Source organism: Lethenteron reissneri, chromosome 71 (genome assembly GCF_015708825.2).
Source record: "Lethenteron reissneri isolate LAM-NWPU_2019-01 chromosome 71, ASM1570882v1, whole genome shotgun sequence".
NCBI lineage: Eukaryota > Metazoa > Chordata > Hyperoartia > Petromyzontiformes > Petromyzontidae > Lethenteron > Lethenteron reissneri.
The window spans coordinates 1017668-1035906 of NC_083849.1; the positions used below are offsets into that span (position 1 = coordinate 1017668).

An 18239-nucleotide genomic window follows, 5' to 3' on the forward strand; every position below is an offset into this window, starting at 1 on the left:
ACCTAATTCTGCACAGCTCAACAAAACGTTATAAACATGACATTAATTACCTTGGTCTCAAGCCAGACTAAGTACTTCTTGTGAAAATAATAAATGAAAAATAACTAAATTAAATAACGACGTTTCGGAAGCAAGACATCTCCATCTTCAGGTGGGACCGTCAGCTAAATTTACTGTATCAAGACGGACACTTGTTGCCTCCGAAACGTCCGTGATTGAATTTTTTTTTTTACCTACGTGACTTTACCGAACAAACCCAAGAGTATGAATCCTTGCAGTCACGAAAGCTTCAAATCTAGAACTTCTTGTGAAGGCCATCATGGTCTGGTTCTGGCTATCCAAACAGACTGTACAAGGTACAAGAAAACCCTCCCCTCGTACCAGAGGTCGCAAACGGGTTTTGATTCCTTACCTGTACCGGGCCGCACCAGGGTCGCAAACGGGTACCCATACCTGGCAGGGTACGGGTACCTGATTGCGACCTCTGGGATGAAGCCATGTTGCAGACGTGGGTGGGTTGATTCTAGGAACTTGAATTGTGAAAAGAGACAAGACGTTGGGAAATGAGTGACAGTTACCAGTGACGGCCTACCCGTACCCGGCCGCACCAGGGTCGCAAACTGCTACCCGTACCCAACCGGGTACGGGTAGCCGGGTATCGGGTACCCGGTTGCGACCTCTGCCTCGTACTGGCCCGGTTCAAACATGGCAGTGGAAAAAGGAATGACAGAAGACTGGGTTGCACGCGGAGAGACGCATGGAGCGGAGTAGATATTACACTTTATTTGATCGTTAAATGAAGGGTGGAGAAGTGATCATGGGTACACGGGAGGTGGCAGGGAGTGGTGGCTGTGAGGGCGGGGGGGGGGGGCAGTCACACGGGCCCAGGGAGCGGAGGATCCGAGGGGTCCAGGATTGTGCGTCTCCGTGCAGACTCGCGCGACACGTTGTGGTTCAGTCTGGCTAGACGTTCCTGCAACGTTAACAAGGTCACCAACATCATCGTCTGGACCCCATTGGAACCTCATTTGCCAGTAAAAAATATGATTGTTTTTTTACCCTTCTATCTGGCAACAAAACTGACACCTTTTTTTACAAGGAGTCATGTTTGCATAGACCACAATACCTGCAGTCATAATGCAAACAAAAAACACAACTCTGATAATGTTTGTGCACTGTCCTTGAAGTTGATTGGTCCACACCCGAGACAGCTTTCCTTAGAGCCTAGTCTCACATGGTGTTGGACCAGATGATGCCAAAAAGCGCACAACTCAAAGACAATGCACCATCAGAGTATGAGAGCTCGGGGTAAGCATTTACACCATTGGAACCTCATTTGCCAGTAGCAAATATGATAATTGTTTTTTTACCCTTCTATCTGGCAACAAAACTGACACCTTTTTTATGAGGAGTCATGTTTGCATAGACCACAATACCTGCAGTCATAATGCAAAGCAAAAAACACAACTCTGATAATGTATGCACTGTCCTGTTGTGTTTTTTGTTTGCATTATGACTGCAGGTATTGTGGTCAATGCAAACATGACTCCTCGTAAAAAAAAAGGTGTCAGTTTTGTTGCCAGATGAAAGGGTAAAAAACCAATTATCATCATCGGAAGTTGTATCTATGCACTTCCAACATCACCGTTGGAAGTTGTATCTATGCGACTTTACCGAAAGACCTAAGAATATGAATTCATGCAGTCGCGAAAGCTTTAAGTCAAGATTTAAGTTGTATGTACACATGATCTGGGATCTTGGGGTGGTTGTACGTGTACATTGCATGGACTTATTTCACGTCGTAAAGTAGAACAGACTTGCTAATACTTGTGCGAGTTGGAGGTGTGGATTCTGTAAGAACTTGTGGTTGTGATGTATTGTACCTGCATACTCTGTAGGATCTTGTATGGTGGAGATTGTGCCTGCATATTTTGTAGGATCTTGTACGATGATGATGGTGGTGGTGGTTGTGGAGGTGGTGTTTGTACGTGCGCCTTCTAATATCTTGTCGTGGTTGTACCTGCACGTTCTGTAGGATGTGGTGGTGGTGGTGGTTGTTGTTGTACCTCCATGTTCTGTAGGATGTTGTGGTGGTTGTTGTACCTTCATGTTCTGTAGGATGTGGTGGTGGTGGTGGTTGTTGTGCCTCCATGTTCTGTAGGATGTTGTGGTGGTGGTTGTTGTGGTTGTTGTACCTGCACGTTCTGCAGGATGTTGTGGTGGTGGTGGTGGTTGTTGTACCTTCATGTTCTGCAGGATGTTGTGGTGGTGGTGGTGGTGGTTGTTGTACCTGCACGTTCTGCAGGATGTTGTGGTGGTTGTTGTGGTTGTTGTACCTGCACGTTCTGCAGGATGTTGTGGTGGTGGTGGTTGTGGTTGTTGTACCTGCACGTTCTGCAGGATGTTGTGGTGGTGGTGGTTGTTGTACCTGCACGTTCTGCAGGATGTTGTTGACCAGCACGACGCGTCTCCGCGCGTTGAGCAGTTTCTTGACGTAAACGTCGAGGTCTGGAGCCCCGGCCTGCTCCTCGCTCACTCTGCGCAGCTCTGCACACAGACACAGGTGAGGGCGAGCACAAGCCGGCGTGAGTAGGTTAAACGTTGAGTTTTATAAGGGCACCACGGGGTGACCAGCCCCTCCACACCCAGCCCCTCCCCTCACACCCCCCACCCAGCCCCACCCTCCCCAACCAGCCCCTCTCCACCCTCCCCACCTAGCCCCTCCCCACCCAGCCCCACCCTCCCCACCCAGCCCCTCCCCACCCTCCCCTCCCCACCCAGCCCCTCCCCACCCTCCCCACCCAGCCTCTCCCTCCCCACCCAGCCCCTCCCTGCACGACGGACGGACACAATAATCCCCTGTGGGCTGGTGAAACCAGTGGGTTCCTACCAGTAAAATTCTGCATGTTGATTCCCCAAATAAGATTTGAAGCTTTCGTGACTGCAAGAATCCATACTCTTTGGCGCTTTCGGTAAAGTCACGTGGGTAGAAAATTAAGTGACTTTACCGAGAGAACCAAAGAGTATGGATCCCTGAATAAGGTTCCTGATTTATTGCCAGAAAGGGTTAAAACTATTCGGTAAAGTCACGAAGATAGATCAAATAATTAAAACAATAAAATCACGACGTTTCGATCGCAACACAAGCAATCGTCATCAGGTGAGAAATATCGCGAGAGAGCTGCTGAGAATATATTTTGTGATTATTTGATCTTCGTGGCTTTACCGAAAGACCCAAGCATATGAATTCCTGCATTCACGAAAGCTTTAAGTCGAGGTAAAACCTATTCATACTCTTAGGTTTTTTCGGTAAGGTCACGTAGGTAAAAAATAAAATTAATAAAAATAAAATAATTTTATTAAATTAATCGCATATCTGCATTTCCCATAAATATGCTAAATTCCTCTTGATATGCAAATTATTTTGTCAAGGCGCTGTTCCTCCCCTCCAACCCAGCAGCTTAAATATACGCTGCCAAGCCTGGTGGTGCCCATTCAGACGCTGTCTTTCCGACAGACCTGTTCTTCACCTGAGGACGGCTGCTTGCGTTGTGGCCGAAACATCGTTAGAATTATTTAATGTTTTATTGTTATTATTTTATTATTTCCCTTCTACGTGGCTTTACCGAAAGAACCAAGAAGAGATTCTAATTTAAAATTAATAAAAGTAATAATAGAAATAAAATATTATTTAATTTCTATATTACTTTTATTAATTTTAATTATATTTTTTACCTACGTGACTTTACCGAAAACCCCTAAGAGAGTATGAATCCTTGCAGTCACGAAAGCTTCAAATCTAGAAGTAAAACCTATTGTTATAAATAAAAATGTGTCTACTCGTTTGTGTTTCTCCCTTGTGATGGCACTTTGTAGGATGAACGTTGAGATTGATAGGGGGCACGAGGTGAGACCTATAAGATCTGAATCGGTCTGCCGTGAGGCCGGGCACCTACAAGGGGTTCACAGATCTTCTTGGTTATTTCAGTAAAGTCACGTAGAAGGGAAGTAATAAAATAATAAAAATAAAACATAATAAAATACAATTCTCACGACGTTTCGGCCACAACGCAAGCAGCCGTCCTCAGGTGAAGACCAGGTCTGTCGGGGAGACAGCGTCTGAATGAAACACCAACACGCTTGCAGCGTAGATTTAAGCTGCTGGGTTGGAAGGGGGGAAGGGCGCCTTGACAAAATAATTTGCATATCAAGAGGAATTTAGCATATTTATGGAAAATGCAGGTATGTGATTAGTACTACTTGTGAAATGCGTAGGAGGTTATGGCGGGGGGTTTTTCAAAGTCATTATTGACAGATTTTAGATATTTTTCGATTTAAAGCTTTCGTGACTGCAGGGATTCATCTTCTTGGTTCTTTCGGTCAAGTCACGTAGAAGGGAAGTAATAACGAAACGTCGTGAGAATTATTTTATTATGTTTTATTTTTATTATTTTATTACTTCCCTTCTACGTGACTTTACCGAAAGAACCAAGAAGATTTGAGATATACGCAGACGCAACTCAAGCACCCACCTGCAGCCAGACACTCGATCTGTTCTCGGAGATCCATCTGCGATTCCCTGCACGCCACACACACAGACACACACACACACAGACACACACACAGACACACACACAGACACACACACACAGACACACACACAGACACACACACAGACAGACACACAGACACACACACAGACACACACAGACACACACACAGACACACACACAGACACACACACAGACACACACACAGACACACACAGACACACACACACAGACAGACACACGTGGTGAGTAGGCAGACGGACGGGATATCACCACAGCACTCGCTCACGCTCTACGACAACGCGGAGAGATGACGCCCCACGTGCAGATGGAAGAGGCTGACGGGGCAAGCGCCGCCAACGGGAAGTAGCGGCAGCACCGCTGACAAAGGTCGGCACGGCACACGGTGGGGGGGTGGGTGGCACGGGGCGGTTAGTGGGTGGCACGATGGGTGGGTGGCACGGGGGGGTGGGTGGCACGGGGGGGGTGGGTGGCACGGTGGGGGTGGGGGTGGCACGGTGGGGGGGGGGGGTGGCACGGTGGGGGGGGGGGGTGGCACGGTGGGGGGGGGGGGGTGGCACGGTGGGGGGGGGGGGTGGCACGGTGGGGGGTGGCACGGTGGGGGGGGGGGGTGGCACGGTGGGGGGGTGGGTGGCACGGTGGGGGGGGGGGGGTGGCACGGTGGGGGGGTGGCACGTCTCTCACCCTGCCCCCCCTCCTGCCCCCACGTGTCTCACCTGACTGCCCTCACGCTCTCGTCCACGTCTCGCACGGCGGGTCTCAGAAGCCCCAAGAGGCCCGCGGAGATCGCCTCCCTCCCGCGGTCTCCCTGCGACTCCTGCGTACCCTGCGTCCCCCGTGTCTCCTGTCCCCCCTGTCCCCCCCGTGTCTCCTGTCCCCCCTGTCCCCCCCGTGTCTCCTGTCCCCCCTGTCCCCCACCTTCCCCGTGTCCCCCCTGTCCCCCCCGTGCCCCCTGTCCCCCACCTTCCCCGTGTCCCCCCTGTCCCCCCTGTCCCCCCCGTCCCCCACCTTCCCCGTGTCCCCCCTGTCCCCCCCGTGTCTCCTGTCCCCCCGATGTCTCCTGTCCCCCCTGTCCTCCACCTTCCCCCTGTCTCCCCCGTGTCTCAAGTCCCCCCTGCGTCTCCTCCACCCGAGTCGTCATCACGGGAGCCGTGGCACGCGGAGACGACACAACAACAACAACAACAAACACCGAAGCTACAAGGACGCGAGGGAGACACACGTGTGGAGACAACACCGAGACACGGAGACACACGCGGAGAGACACACACTGAGACACGCGGAGAGAGACACACGGAGACACACACGGAGACAGACACGGCGCAGAGAGACACACGGAGACACACACGGAGACAGACACGGCGCAGAGAGACACACGGAGACACACACGGAGACAGACACGGCAGAGAGACACGGAGCTGCACGTGAAACCCAAGAAACCCGGACGTAGACGCGGCGCACGTGACCCGCGCGCATTATTTATTTATTTGCGCGCGCGCGAGGGTCACGTGATCCCGGTCCGCGCTCGTCGTCACCACCACCAGCACCACGTGGTCTGTCTTCAAGTTCAAGTTCATTTATTAGGCGTAGCCCTGTGAGCCATTCAGCTCTTGAATCGGGTGCAACCGCAACAAACAAAAAACAAAAACATGAACAAAAAAACATCTTAAAGTGACTATGTGACTAAGTGCAAACAGAAAATCCAAGAAAAGACAGCAAAAATATTGCTGAAAAAACACCGTTACACCAACGCTGTGTGCAAAAATCCCAGTGGGATGCAAGTCAAACAACAACAACAACCACAAGACAACTTAGATTAAGGCCATCAGTCTAACTCTGTACTACAACAACACAAACATGGCTAAACCAATACACTTTTCGAAATCACCAAAATAAAGCCATGAAGGCAATAAAAAAGCAATCATAGGAACTGACGGAATTTTCACAATAAATGGCATAAACAACATGTACTACCAAAACCCTGCAGCCATAGCTGGCTGCATGAGTCACTCCACAACAGCAGGAGCATCAATCGGAGTATTGTAATTTTTCAATGCACCTTTAAGATCAGCACACTAAATCAAAACACAGGTCATACTTTGTAGCGATCATCCGGAGCGAAACATTTTATTTTAGGTCACTGAATAGCACTGGCAGCTAGGGGTGTACAACTCCTCTAAAGCAGCTTTGAGTGAAGATCTCATAGGTAGTGACTCAAGTTTCAATTTATTTGCAACAGCATTCCAGACCCTGGGGGCATCAATAGCAAAGGCCCTTCCTCCAGTATATGTACGGCAATAGGGAATATTAAGCTGGTAAATGAGTGTAGACCTTAGGTCAAATTTGTTCTTTGAAACAGAGACGAGATCCAGCAGGTAATCTGCAGATTTTTTTGCAAGTACATCATGAATAAATAAGATCTGGTGCACAAGCCGTCGAACATTCAGAGATGTTAAGTTTGACCCAATGTAGAGATCACAGTGGTGAGTCCTATATGGGCAGTTCAATGCAAATCTTAAGGCCGAGTGATACATTGAGTCAAGCTTCTTCAGTACAATACTTGGGGCTGATTTATACACAATGTCACAGTAATCAAGTAGAGGCAGTACGGTAGCTTTAATCAATTCCAAACGGAACATAGGAGGGAAGCAGTGCTTGTGTCGATATAGAAAACCAATTTTAATTTTTGTCTTTTTCCCAATATAATCAATGTGATCTTTAAAATTCAGTTTTGAATCCAGGATGACCCCAAGATACTTATAGATCTTGACTTGCTCTATTTGATCATTATTTAAGGTATGCAATTGGGGAAAAATAACTTCCCGCTTTAGTCCTGGTGAGAAGCATAGCACCTTGGTTTTGGCAGGATTTAGGACTAGTTTAAGAGCAACTAGCTGATGTTGTAGTTTGTTGAAATCACTCTGGAGCTTAGCAATCACGTCATCCGGAGAGCGGCCAGCAGTAATTAGTACCGTGTCATCTGCAAAAAGATTTACCCTGGAATAATCCAGTTCAGTGCCCAAGTCATTTACATGAAGAGAAAACAAGAGGGGGCCGAGAATGGAACCCTGTGGAACCCCTTTTGTTATCTTAACACTGTTTGACCTCCAACCATCTGTGAATACAGTTTGGGTGCGAGAAAAGAGGTAATTTTTTAACCATTTTACTGTGTTTTCGGAAAAACCGAGGCAACTTATTTTACTAAGCAGGATGTTGTGGTCTACTGTATCAAAAGCTTTGGACAAGTCAAGAAAAAGACAGGCGCAGTACTGCTTATTATCAAGGCTACTGTAAATGTGATTCAGAGAGTCTAATGCAGCAGATGTGGTGCTGTATTTTTTTCGGAACCCAGATTGTTTTAGATGTAATAGATTGTTGGCGGACAGGAAACTGCTAATTTGGTAGGTCAATAATTTTTCAAAAATTTTCATCAACGGGGACAAAATTGAGATAGGTCGGTAGTTATTTGGATCATCTTTAGGGCCCCCTTTGTGAAGTGGACGAACATAGGAATGTTTCCATTCTAGAGGAACTGATGCTTCTTTGATGGACAGGTTGAAAATATGGGCTATAGGTTTGTATATTAGGTGACCAACAGTTAGTAGAGCAAAGACGGGAATACTATCTGCTCCGGTAGAGGAGGACCCTTTGAGGTAGGACAGTTGTTTCAGAACATTACTTTCGTGGATTGGCTGAAAACTAAATTCGCTTAATGTTTGGACAGGAGTGTAGGAATTTGCATGAGCAGGGGTGACTCCCAATACATTATCAAATAGGGTACCAGTTTCAGAAAAATGAAGGTTAAAATTGTCAACTATTTTTGGGGATCTGAAAAATATTCCCTATTTCGGTTAAGCTGAACGGGTGGAGACACCACCACCAGCAGCACCACGTGGTCTATCCACTGCTGGTGGAGACACCACCAGCAGCACCACGTGGTCTGCCTACTGCTGGTGGAGACACCACCAGCAGCACCACGTGGTCTGTCTACTGCTGGTGGAGACACCACCAGCAGCACCACGTGGTCTGTCTACTGCTGGTGGAGACACCACCAGCAGCACCACGTGGTCTATCCACTGCTGGTGGAGACACCACCAGCAGCACCACGTGGTCTGTCTACTGCTGGTGGAGACACCACCAGCAGCACCACGTGGTCTATCCACTGTTGGTGGAGACACCACCACCAGCAGCACGTGATCTGTCTACTGTTGGTGGAGACACCACCACCAGCAGCACCACGTGGTCTGTCTACTGTTGGTGGAGACACCACCACCAGCACCACGTGGTCTATCCACTGCTGGTGGAGACACCACCACCAGCAGCACCACGTGGTCTGTCTACTGCTGGTGGAGACACCACCAGCACCACGTGGTCTATCCACTGCTGGTGGAGACACCACCACCAGCACCACGTGGTCTGTCTACTGCTGGTGGAGACACCACCAGCACCACGTGGTCTGTCTACTGCTGGTGGTAGACCTCCCCACCACCACCACCATCATCTTCACAATAATTATGCTAATTTCGATTTAAAGTTTTTGTGACTGCAAGAGTACATACTCTTAGGATTTTTCGGTAAAGTCACGTCGGTAAAAAAATAATAAAAATAAAATAATAATAAATGAAGAAACTCAATTAAATCACGACGTTGTGTTGCTTCCGAAACGTCGTGATTTAATTTAGTTATTTTCATGTATTATTTTATTTCATTACAGTATTTGACTTTACCTAAAAAACTTAAGAGTATTCATGTTCTTGGTTCGTCGTGAAATTTTTATTGTTTTATTTTATTCTTTTATAATTTCCCTTCTACCAAAAGAACAAAGGAATAACAATGATGCAAGTGATTATTTTAAACCAAAACCATTTTATTTGACGAGATGTAAGGCCCCGCCTCGCTGTGTATCTCTTTTCCAGAAGCGACACCGGATATTTTAATTGTCGGCAGCTCAACGAAGGGGGCCCCATCATCGTCATCGCCACGTGGGACATTATAGCAGCGGCCAAATCGTCTAAACGCGTGGTGGTGATGTTGATTTGAAGGTGATGTTGATTCTAAATGTGGAGGGACTGACTGAGGTGACCGGTAGATGCACCACCAGCTGTACCCCCCTTCTGTGCCAGGCTAGGTGCAGGAGTTCTCGGGACAGACCCAGCAGGTGCCATGGGTCGTCTGACTGAGATGATCGGTAGATGCACCACCAACTGTACCCCTACTGTGCCAGGCTAGGTGCAGGAGTTCTCGGGACAGACCCAGCAGGTGCCATGGGTCGTCTGACTGAGATGACCGGTAGATGCACCACCAGCTGTACTCTCTACTGTGCCAGGCTAGGTGCAGGAGTTCTCGGGACAGACCCAGCAGGTGCCATAGGTTGGCTGACTGAGATGACCGGTAGATGCACCACCAGCTGTACCCCCCCTGCTGTGCCAGGCTAGGTGCAGGAGTTCTCGGGACAGACCCAGCAGGTGCCATAGGTTGGCTGACTGAGATGACCGGTAGATGCACCACCAGCTGTACCCCCCCTGCTGTGCCAGGCTAGGTGCAGGAGTTCTCGGGACAGACCCAGCAGGTGCCATGGGTTGGCTGACTGAGATGACCGGTAGATGCACCACCAGCTGTACCCCCTGCTGTGCCAGGCTAGGTGCAGGAGTTCTCGGGACAGACCCAGCAGGTGCCATGGGTTGTCTGACTGAGATGACCGGTAGATGCACCACCAGCTGTACCCCCTACTGTGCCAGGCTAGGTGCAGGAGGTCTCGGGTGTCTGTTTGGGTGTTTTAACATTTTTAACAGGGTGGGGGGAGGGTGGGGGGAGGGGTGGGGGGAGGGTGGGGGGAGGGTGGGAGGAGGGGAGGGTGGGGGTTGTGGGGAGGGTGGGGGGAAGATGGGGGGGAGGGGTGGGGGAGGGTTGGGGAGTGTGGGGGGCGGGTGGGGGGAGGGTTGGGGAGTGTGGGGGAAGGGTGGGGGGAGGGGTGGGGCGAGGGTGGGGGGGGAGTGTGGCGGGGAAGGGTGGGGGGAGGGATGGGGGAGTGTGTGGGGGGAGTGTGGTGGGGGGGAGGGGTGGGGGGGAGGTGTGGGGGGAGTTGGGAGTGTGGCGGGGAGGGGTGGGGGGAGGGGTGGGGGAGGGTGGGGGGAGGGGGGGGTGGGGGTTGTGGGGAGGGTGGGGGGAAGATGGGGGGAAGATGGGGGGAGAGGTGGGGGAGCGTGGGGGGAAGATGGGGAGAGGGGTTGGGGGGAGGGTTGGGGGGAGGGGTGGGGGGAGGGGTGGGGGGAGTGTGGGGGGAGGGTGGGGGGAGGGTGGGGGGAGTGTGGGGTGAGGGTTGGGGGAGGGGTGGGGTGGAGGGGTGGGGGGAGGGTGGGGGGGGAGGGTGGGGGGAGGGTGGGGGGAGTGTGGGGGGAGGTGGGGGGAGGGTGGGGGGAAGGTGGGGGGGAGGGTGGGGGGGAGGGTGGGGGGGGGTGGGGAGGGTGGGGGGAGGGGTGGGGGGGATGGTGGTGGGGGGGGGTAAGTGGGAGGGGGGGGGGATTCCTTGGCGGGAAATCGCTGTCAAAGTTCCTCCAATCAAATCTCCGGCTCAGCGTCACGTGGTTCCTGCCTAGCGACAGTGCTGGGCAAGGTTAAGGACAGTGTCGTGGGCGGGTTGTAGTTTTTATTAAATGGCATTTTAATTGATGTAAACTTTCAATTTTCTTTCTGCTAAATTAATGTTCGTAAGCTTGTGTTGCTCGCAGCAGGGCGAAGGGATTTATTAGAAATCGCGAAATTTTCGGTGAAATCGACAGCGGAGCGCGAAGGGCTTCTCCTACGGCTAGGCCGCGTTTCTGAGGTAAAATAATTTCGCTTTAAAATTAAACGAAAATATATCGCGTTTGGTCGTGAATCTCCGTAAACTTTAGATGCAAAGTATCTTTATTTTATTGAGAATGTATGTGCCCGGCTAAACGATTAACGCTTGTCATGTATTGCAGTGTACGTAACACGCATTTATCGCGTCTGAGAAAATTTAATTTTAAGTAAATTTTTTATTTAAAAAGAACAACTTTCTCCGATCAAGCTTAATCCAAATCACGCGTTATTTTAATCATACCGTGCAAGTGTGTCCCGGCGTGAACGCGGAATCTTATTTTTAATTTGTTCGTGTGTATTAATGACCATACTTCTCCGCGCTGGTCAATGCAGCCTCTAACAGTTGCTAAGAACGGTGGCCATCCCAACACTGTTCATGTTGGGTGGTGTGCATGGTGACGGTGATGGTTGTGTTGGTGGTGGTGGTTGTGTTGGTGGTGTTGATGGTTGTTTTGTTGATGGTGGTGTTGTTGGTGGTTGTGTTGATGGTGGTTGTGTTGATGGTTGTTGTGTTGGTGGTTGTTGTGTTGGTGGTGGTTGTTGTGTTGATGGTGGTTGTGTTGATGTTGTTGTGTTGATGGTGGTTGTGTTGATTGTTGTTGTGTTGATGGTGGTTGTGTTGATGTTGGTTGTTGTGTTGATGGTTGTGTTGGTGGTGGTTGTGTTGGTGGTGGTTATGTTGGTGGTTGTTGTGTTGATGGTTGTGTTGATGGTTGTGGTGGTGGTGCTTGTGTTGGTGGTGGTGGTTGTGTTGGTGGTTGTGTTGGTGGTTGTTGTTGTGTTGGTGGTTGTTGTGTTGATGATGGTTATTGTTGTGGTGGTGGTGTTAATGGCGCCGGGGCGGCTAAAACGCAGCGGGGGTTGTGACAGTAGGGGGCACAGGTGGTGCATCTGCCAGTCTTCATCTTAGTCGGTCAACCCATGGCACCTGCTGGGTCAATCCCGTGACCTCGTGCACCTAGCCTGGCACAGAGGGGTACAGCTGGTGGTGCATCTGTTAGTCATCTCAGTCAGCCAACCCATGGCACCTGCTGGGTCAATCCCGTGACCTCGTGCACCTAGCCTGGCACAGAGGGGTACAGCTGGTGTGCATCTGCCAGTTATCTCAGTCAGCCAACTTTGGCACCTGCTGGGTCTGTCCCGAGACTTGCACTTAGCCTGGCACAGTAGGGGGGTACAGCTGGTGGTGCATTTACCGGTCATCTCAGTCAGCCAACCCATGGCACCTGCTGGGTCTGTCCCGAGACCTGCACCTAGCCTGGCACAGTAGGGGGGTACAGCTGGTGGTGCATCTACCGGTCATCTCAGTCAGCCAACCCATGGCACCTGCTGGGTCTGTCCCGAGACCTGCACCTAGCCTGGCACAGTAGGGGGGTACAGCTGGTGTGCTTCTGCCAGTCATCTTAGTCGGTCAACCCATGGCACCTGCTGGGTCAATCCCGTGACCTCGTGCACCTAGCCTGGCACAGAGGGGTACAGCTGGTGGTGCATCTACCAGTCATCTCAGTCAGCCAATCCATGGCACCTGCTGGGTCTGTCCCGAGACCTCCTGCACCTAGCCTGGCACAGCAGGGGGGTACACCTGGTGTGCATCTGCCAGTCATCTCAGTCAGCCAACCCATGGCACCTGCTGGGTCTGTCCCGAGACTTGCACTTAGCCTGGCACAGTAGGGGGGTACAGCTGGTGGTGCATCTACCGGTCATCTCAGTCAGCCAACCCATGGCACCTGCTGGGTCTGTCCCGAGACCTGCACCTAGCCTGGCACAGTAGGGGGGTACAGCTGGTGTGCTTCTGCCAGTCATCTTAGTCGGTCAACCCATGGCACCTGCTGGGTCAATCCCGTGACCTCGTGCACCTAGCCTGGCACAGAGGGGTACAGCTGGTGGTGCATCTACCAGTCATCTCAGTCAGCCAATCCATGGCACCTGCTGGGTCTGTCCCGAGACCTCCTGCACCTAGCCTGGCACAGCAGGGGGGTACACCTGGTGTGCATCTGCCAGTCATCTCAGTCAGCCAACCCATGGCACCTGCTGGATCTGTCCCGAGACCTCGTGCACCTAGCCTGGCACAGAGGGGTACAGCTGGTGGTGCATCTACCGGTCATCTCAGTCAGCCAATCCATGGCACCTGCTGGGTCTGTCCCGAGACCTCCTGCACCTAGCCTGGCACAGCAGGGGGGTACAGCTGGTGTGCATCTGCCAGTCATCTCAGTCAGTCAACCCATGGCACCGGCTGGGTCAATCCCGTGACCTCGTGCACCTTGCCTGACACAGAGGGGTACAGCTTGTGGTGCATCTGCCAGTCATCTCAGTCAGCCAACCCATGGAACCTGCTGGGTCAATCCCGTGACCTCGTGCACCTAGCCTGGCACAGAGGGGTGCAACTGGTGGTGTATCTGCCAGTCATCTCAGTCAGCCAATCCATGGCACCTGCTGGGTCTGTCCCGAGACCTCCTGCACCTAGCCTGGCACAGTAGGGGGGTACCGCTGGTGGTGTATCTACCGGTCATCTCAGTTAGCCAACCCATGGCACCTGCTGGGTCTGTCCCGAGACCTGCACCTAGCCTGGCACAGTAGGGGGGTACAGCTGGTGGTGCATCTACCGGTCATCTCAGTCAGCCAAACCATGGCACCTGCTGGGTCTGTCCCGAGACCTGCACCTAGCCTGGCACAGTAGGGGGGTACAGCTGGTGTGCTTCTGCCAGTCATCTTAGTCGGTCAACTCATGGCACCTGCTGGATCTGTCCCGAGACCTCGTGCACCTAGCCTGGCACAGAGGGGTACAGCTGGTGGTGCATCTACCGGTCATCTCAGTCAGCCAATCCATGTCACCTGCTGGGTCTGTCCCGAGACCTCCTGCACCTAGCCTGGCACAGCAGGGGGGTACAGCTGGTGTGCATCTGCCAGTCATCTCAGTCAGCCAACCCATGGCACCGGCTGGGTCAATCCCGTGACCTCGTGCACCTAGCCTGGCACAGAGGGGTGCAACTGGTGGTGTATCTGCCAGTCATCTCAGTCAGCCAACCCATGGCACCTGCTGGGTCTGTCCCGAGCCTTAGACACTTCACGTGGCCTCAATGTGCACCTGGCCTGGCACTGGCACCGTGGTGACGTCCTTGTCACTTTGTGGCGAATGCCGGGTATTGGTATTGGTTGGTGGCATTGATCGTGATGGTGCTGTTGGTATTGGTGCTGTTGATAGATATCCCGATGCTGTTATCGGTGGTTGTGATAATGATGGAGGTGTGGATTGCTGCTGGTGCTTCCGTTGGTGGTGGTGCTGTTGCTGACAGTGCTAGTGGTGATTGTGGTGGTGGTTGTGGTGGTGGTGGTGCTGTTGCTGACAGTGCTAGTGGTGATTGTGGTGGTTGTGGTAGTGGTTGTGGTGGTGGTGGTGATGCTGATCAGAATATTTATCCTGGAGGCATCCGATGACCTATAATGCTCGTTTTCACAGACGTCCAGTCGTGGCACGGGGTCAGAACGTTGCAACAACAAACACAATACACACAAACACGATAGTGCAAAGTATAGGATCAGTAAACAAATCACTTAAAAAAATGTGTATCTTCTCAGGTAAAGCCCACTGAGCTATTACCTTATTAAATCCTTTATATTAAGTTCGCTTGCTTGCTTGCGTGCTTGCTTGCTTGCTTACGACCGTGCAAACCTTTCGGTCGTTTTTTAACCCACTTCCCGTGATCCAATCGAGCTGACATTTTGCACACAGACTCGTTGTGCGAGACAATTAATGTTCGTGAAATTTTTTCCCCAAAATTTTACACTGTTTAGGGAAAACAAATTAAATATTTAATTACCAATTGCTTAATACTGGCAGACAATCATCTGACCCATAGGTGGCAGCCATCTCAAGCCAGAGGACGAGAGGTCTCTAGCCGCCACGCATATAAAGGATTTAGAGTGAAAAACTTTGTTTTTACGGGTTATACTTATTTTTCAGATGTGACCTGGCCACATATGATGGTGCTGGTGTTGATATTGGCGGTGCTGTGGATGAGTGGTTGGTGGTGCTCCATCATATCGTTTGTTTTGGGTTCGATCGCATAAATATAACTGTGTCGTTAAGCCCGCCACCACCCAACACAGCGAATTAGTAAGGGTTGTCACGTAAACAAAACATGCCCATTCGTTACTACGGTAGTACAGCAGACCGGTGTGTTGGAGAGCAAATCTACAACATTTACAATCTTGAGTACGATGTTTCACCAGTAATTACAACTAACATTTTTTTCTCCTAAATCATACTTCTGCCAGTATTGATGCTGGTGCTGTTCACTTTGTTGCTGGTGTTGATGCTAGCAGTGTTGATTCAGATGACGGTGGGGCTTGTGTTTATGCTGCCACTGGTGTAAATGCTGGTTGTGTTCGCTTTGGTGTTGATGCTAGTGTTGTTGATTCTAGCTGCGGTGGTTGTTGTGTTTATACTGCCACTGGTGTTAATGCTGGTTGTGTTCGCTTTGGTTTTGATGCCAGTGTTGTTGATTCTAGCTGCGGTGGTGGTTGTGTTTATGCTGCCACTCGTGTTAATGCTGGTGGTGTTCGCTTTGGTGTTGATGCCAGTGTTGTTGATTCAGATGACGGTAGTGGTTGTGTTTATGCTACCACTCGTGTTAATGCTGGTTGTGTTCGCTTTGGTGTTGATGCCAGTGTTGTTGATTCAGGTGACGGTGGTGCTTGTGTCTATGCTGCCACTGGTGTAAATGCTGGTGGTGTTCGCTTTGGTGTTGATGCCAGTGTTGTTGATTCAGATGACGGTGGTGGTTGTGTTTATGCTGCCACTCGTGTTAATGCCGGTGGTGTTCGCTTTGGTGTTGATGCCAGTGTTGTTGATTCTAGCTGCGGTGATGGTTGTGTTTATGCTGCCACTGGTGTTAATGCCGGTGGTGTTCACTTTGGTGTTGATGGCAGTGTTGTTGATTCAGATGACGGTGGTGGTTGTGTTTATGCTGCTACTCGTGTTAATGCCGGTGGTGTTCGCTCTGGTGTTGATGCCAGTGTTGTTGATTCAGATGACGGTGGTGGTTGTGTTTATGCTGTCACTGGTGTTAATGCCGGTGGTGTTCGCTTTGGTGTTGATGCCAGTGTTGTTGATTCAGATGACAGTGGTGGTTGTGTTTATGCTGCCACTGGTGTTAATGCTGGTTGTGTTCGCTTTGGTGTTGATGCCAGTGTTGTTGATTCGGATGACGGTGATGGTTGTGTTTATGCTGCTACTGGTGTTAATGCTGGTTGTGTTCGCTTTGGTGTTGATGCTAGCAGTGTTGATTCGGATGACGGTGGGGCTTGTGTTTATTGTGCCACTGGTGTTAATGCTGGTTGTGTTCGCTTTGGTGTTGATGCTAGCAGTGTTGTTGATTCAGATGACGGCGGTGCTTGTGTTTATGCTGCTACTGGTGTTAATGCCGGTGGTGTTCGCTCTGGTGTTGATGCTGGCAGTGTTGTTGATTCTAGCTGCGGTGGTGGTTGTGTTGACGCCGCCGCTGCGCGTGGCGCTGGTGCCGATGTTCCCGGTGATGAAGCCGGTGTTGGGCGCTCAGACCATGCACAGGCTGAAGGGGCGCGGAGGCCGTGGGGTGCCCATGGAGGTTCCCATTTGGGATGAGCGCCAGGCCTACGAGGAACTTCTCTACTGGGAGGACCTTGTCCGTCGCGGGAAGCGTCTGCGGCCCGACGACTTTAAACGGTAATGCCCTACCCCGGCCTTTTGCTCTTGCCCCGGTGTCTTGTCGTTACTTCATGGCCCAGTGTGCATCGTACGTAGCCATCCGTGATAATCGGAAGGACAACAAACTAAACACAAAAAGCAGTTCTATTAAGTGAGTTTTCTATCGAGATTTTAAAGTGCCCTGCACACAACCACCCACCGTCCACTTGCCGCCCTTTATTTCGCACTGTTTTTCACTGCTTTTTCACCGTACTCTTTGGTTCTTTCGGTAAAGTCACGTAGATAGAAAATTAATGGGTCACGACGTTTCGATCGCAACACAAGCGACCGTCTTCAGGCGCTCTAGAACAGACGGTCGCTTGTGGTGCCATCGAAACGTCGTGATCTATTAATTTTCTACCCGCGTTGAGCTGTCATTTGTGATGGCCGGATCGCTTTGAAACAAAAAAAAAGATCGCTATAGCTCATTGTTTTTTACCTGTTAAATAAACAGTTTAGTTTAACATACGGACGAGCACACAGACGGACAGACTTACAGACCAGACCTTATTTACACGCATTTTCAACCTTAGCTTGATAGTGTTCAAACCACCTATTAAATTAACACTGCCCCACACTCGCCCCACCCCCCCATCGCTACCCAACAGCTACGAGGACCTGAGCTTCTGGTACGAGCGCTATTGCTTCGAGGAGGACATGCGCTACCAGGAGGACATGCGCGCCTACGAGGCGGAGATGCGCTACTGGGAGGAGTACCAGCGCTACGAGGAGGAGCTGCGCCACTACGAGTACCTGTCGGCGCAGGAGCGCTCCGACCAGGCCGTGCGCAAGCCCAAGCTGCCCTCTACACCCGGCCCGGTACTGACGCTCACTCACTCGCTCGCTCGCTCACCTGATAGCCTATTGGGTTATTCACTCGCTGGTTCGCTGGCTAATCTGCTGCATCACTCACTCGCTGACTAGTTCCCTGGCTAACTTACTTGCTGGCTTGCTCACTGGCTCGCTCAATGACTCGCTCGCTGGGTCATTCACTCACTCGCTGACTAGTTCCCTGGCTAATTCACTTGCTGACTTGCCGGATTGCTCACTGACTCGCTTACTGGATAACCCACCGAGTCACTCGCTTGGCTCGCTCAATG

General features: G+C 51.0%; 2 protein-coding genes across 2 annotated transcripts in view; one reads left to right on the plus strand and one right to left on the minus strand.

The window, feature by feature from the left end:
• Positions 1-768: 768 nt before the first annotated feature.
• SNAPIN (SNAP associated protein) lies at positions 769-5472 on the minus strand (the record flags this gene model as incomplete). Its single annotated transcript, XM_061580011.1, has 4 exons — positions 769-973; positions 2429-2547; positions 4533-4579; positions 5288-5472. Coding segments are annotated over 4 exons (450 nt in total), but the record flags the coding sequence as incomplete, so codon positions are not given.
• Positions 5473-11141: 5669 nt separating this feature from the next.
• The window catches only part of LOC133361145 (interleukin enhancer-binding factor 3-like), a 46119-nt gene continuing 39021 nt past the window's right edge, over positions 11142-18239 (plus strand). Inside the window, exons 1-3 of the mRNA XM_061580013.1 lie at positions 11142-11394; positions 16887-17118; positions 17748-17958. Of these exons, the coding sequence (XP_061435997.1) occupies positions 16937-17118; positions 17748-17958 (393 nt within the window). The 5' untranslated portion in view covers positions 11142-11394; positions 16887-16936. The remainder of the gene's footprint in view (positions 11395-16886; positions 17119-17747; positions 17959-18239) is intronic.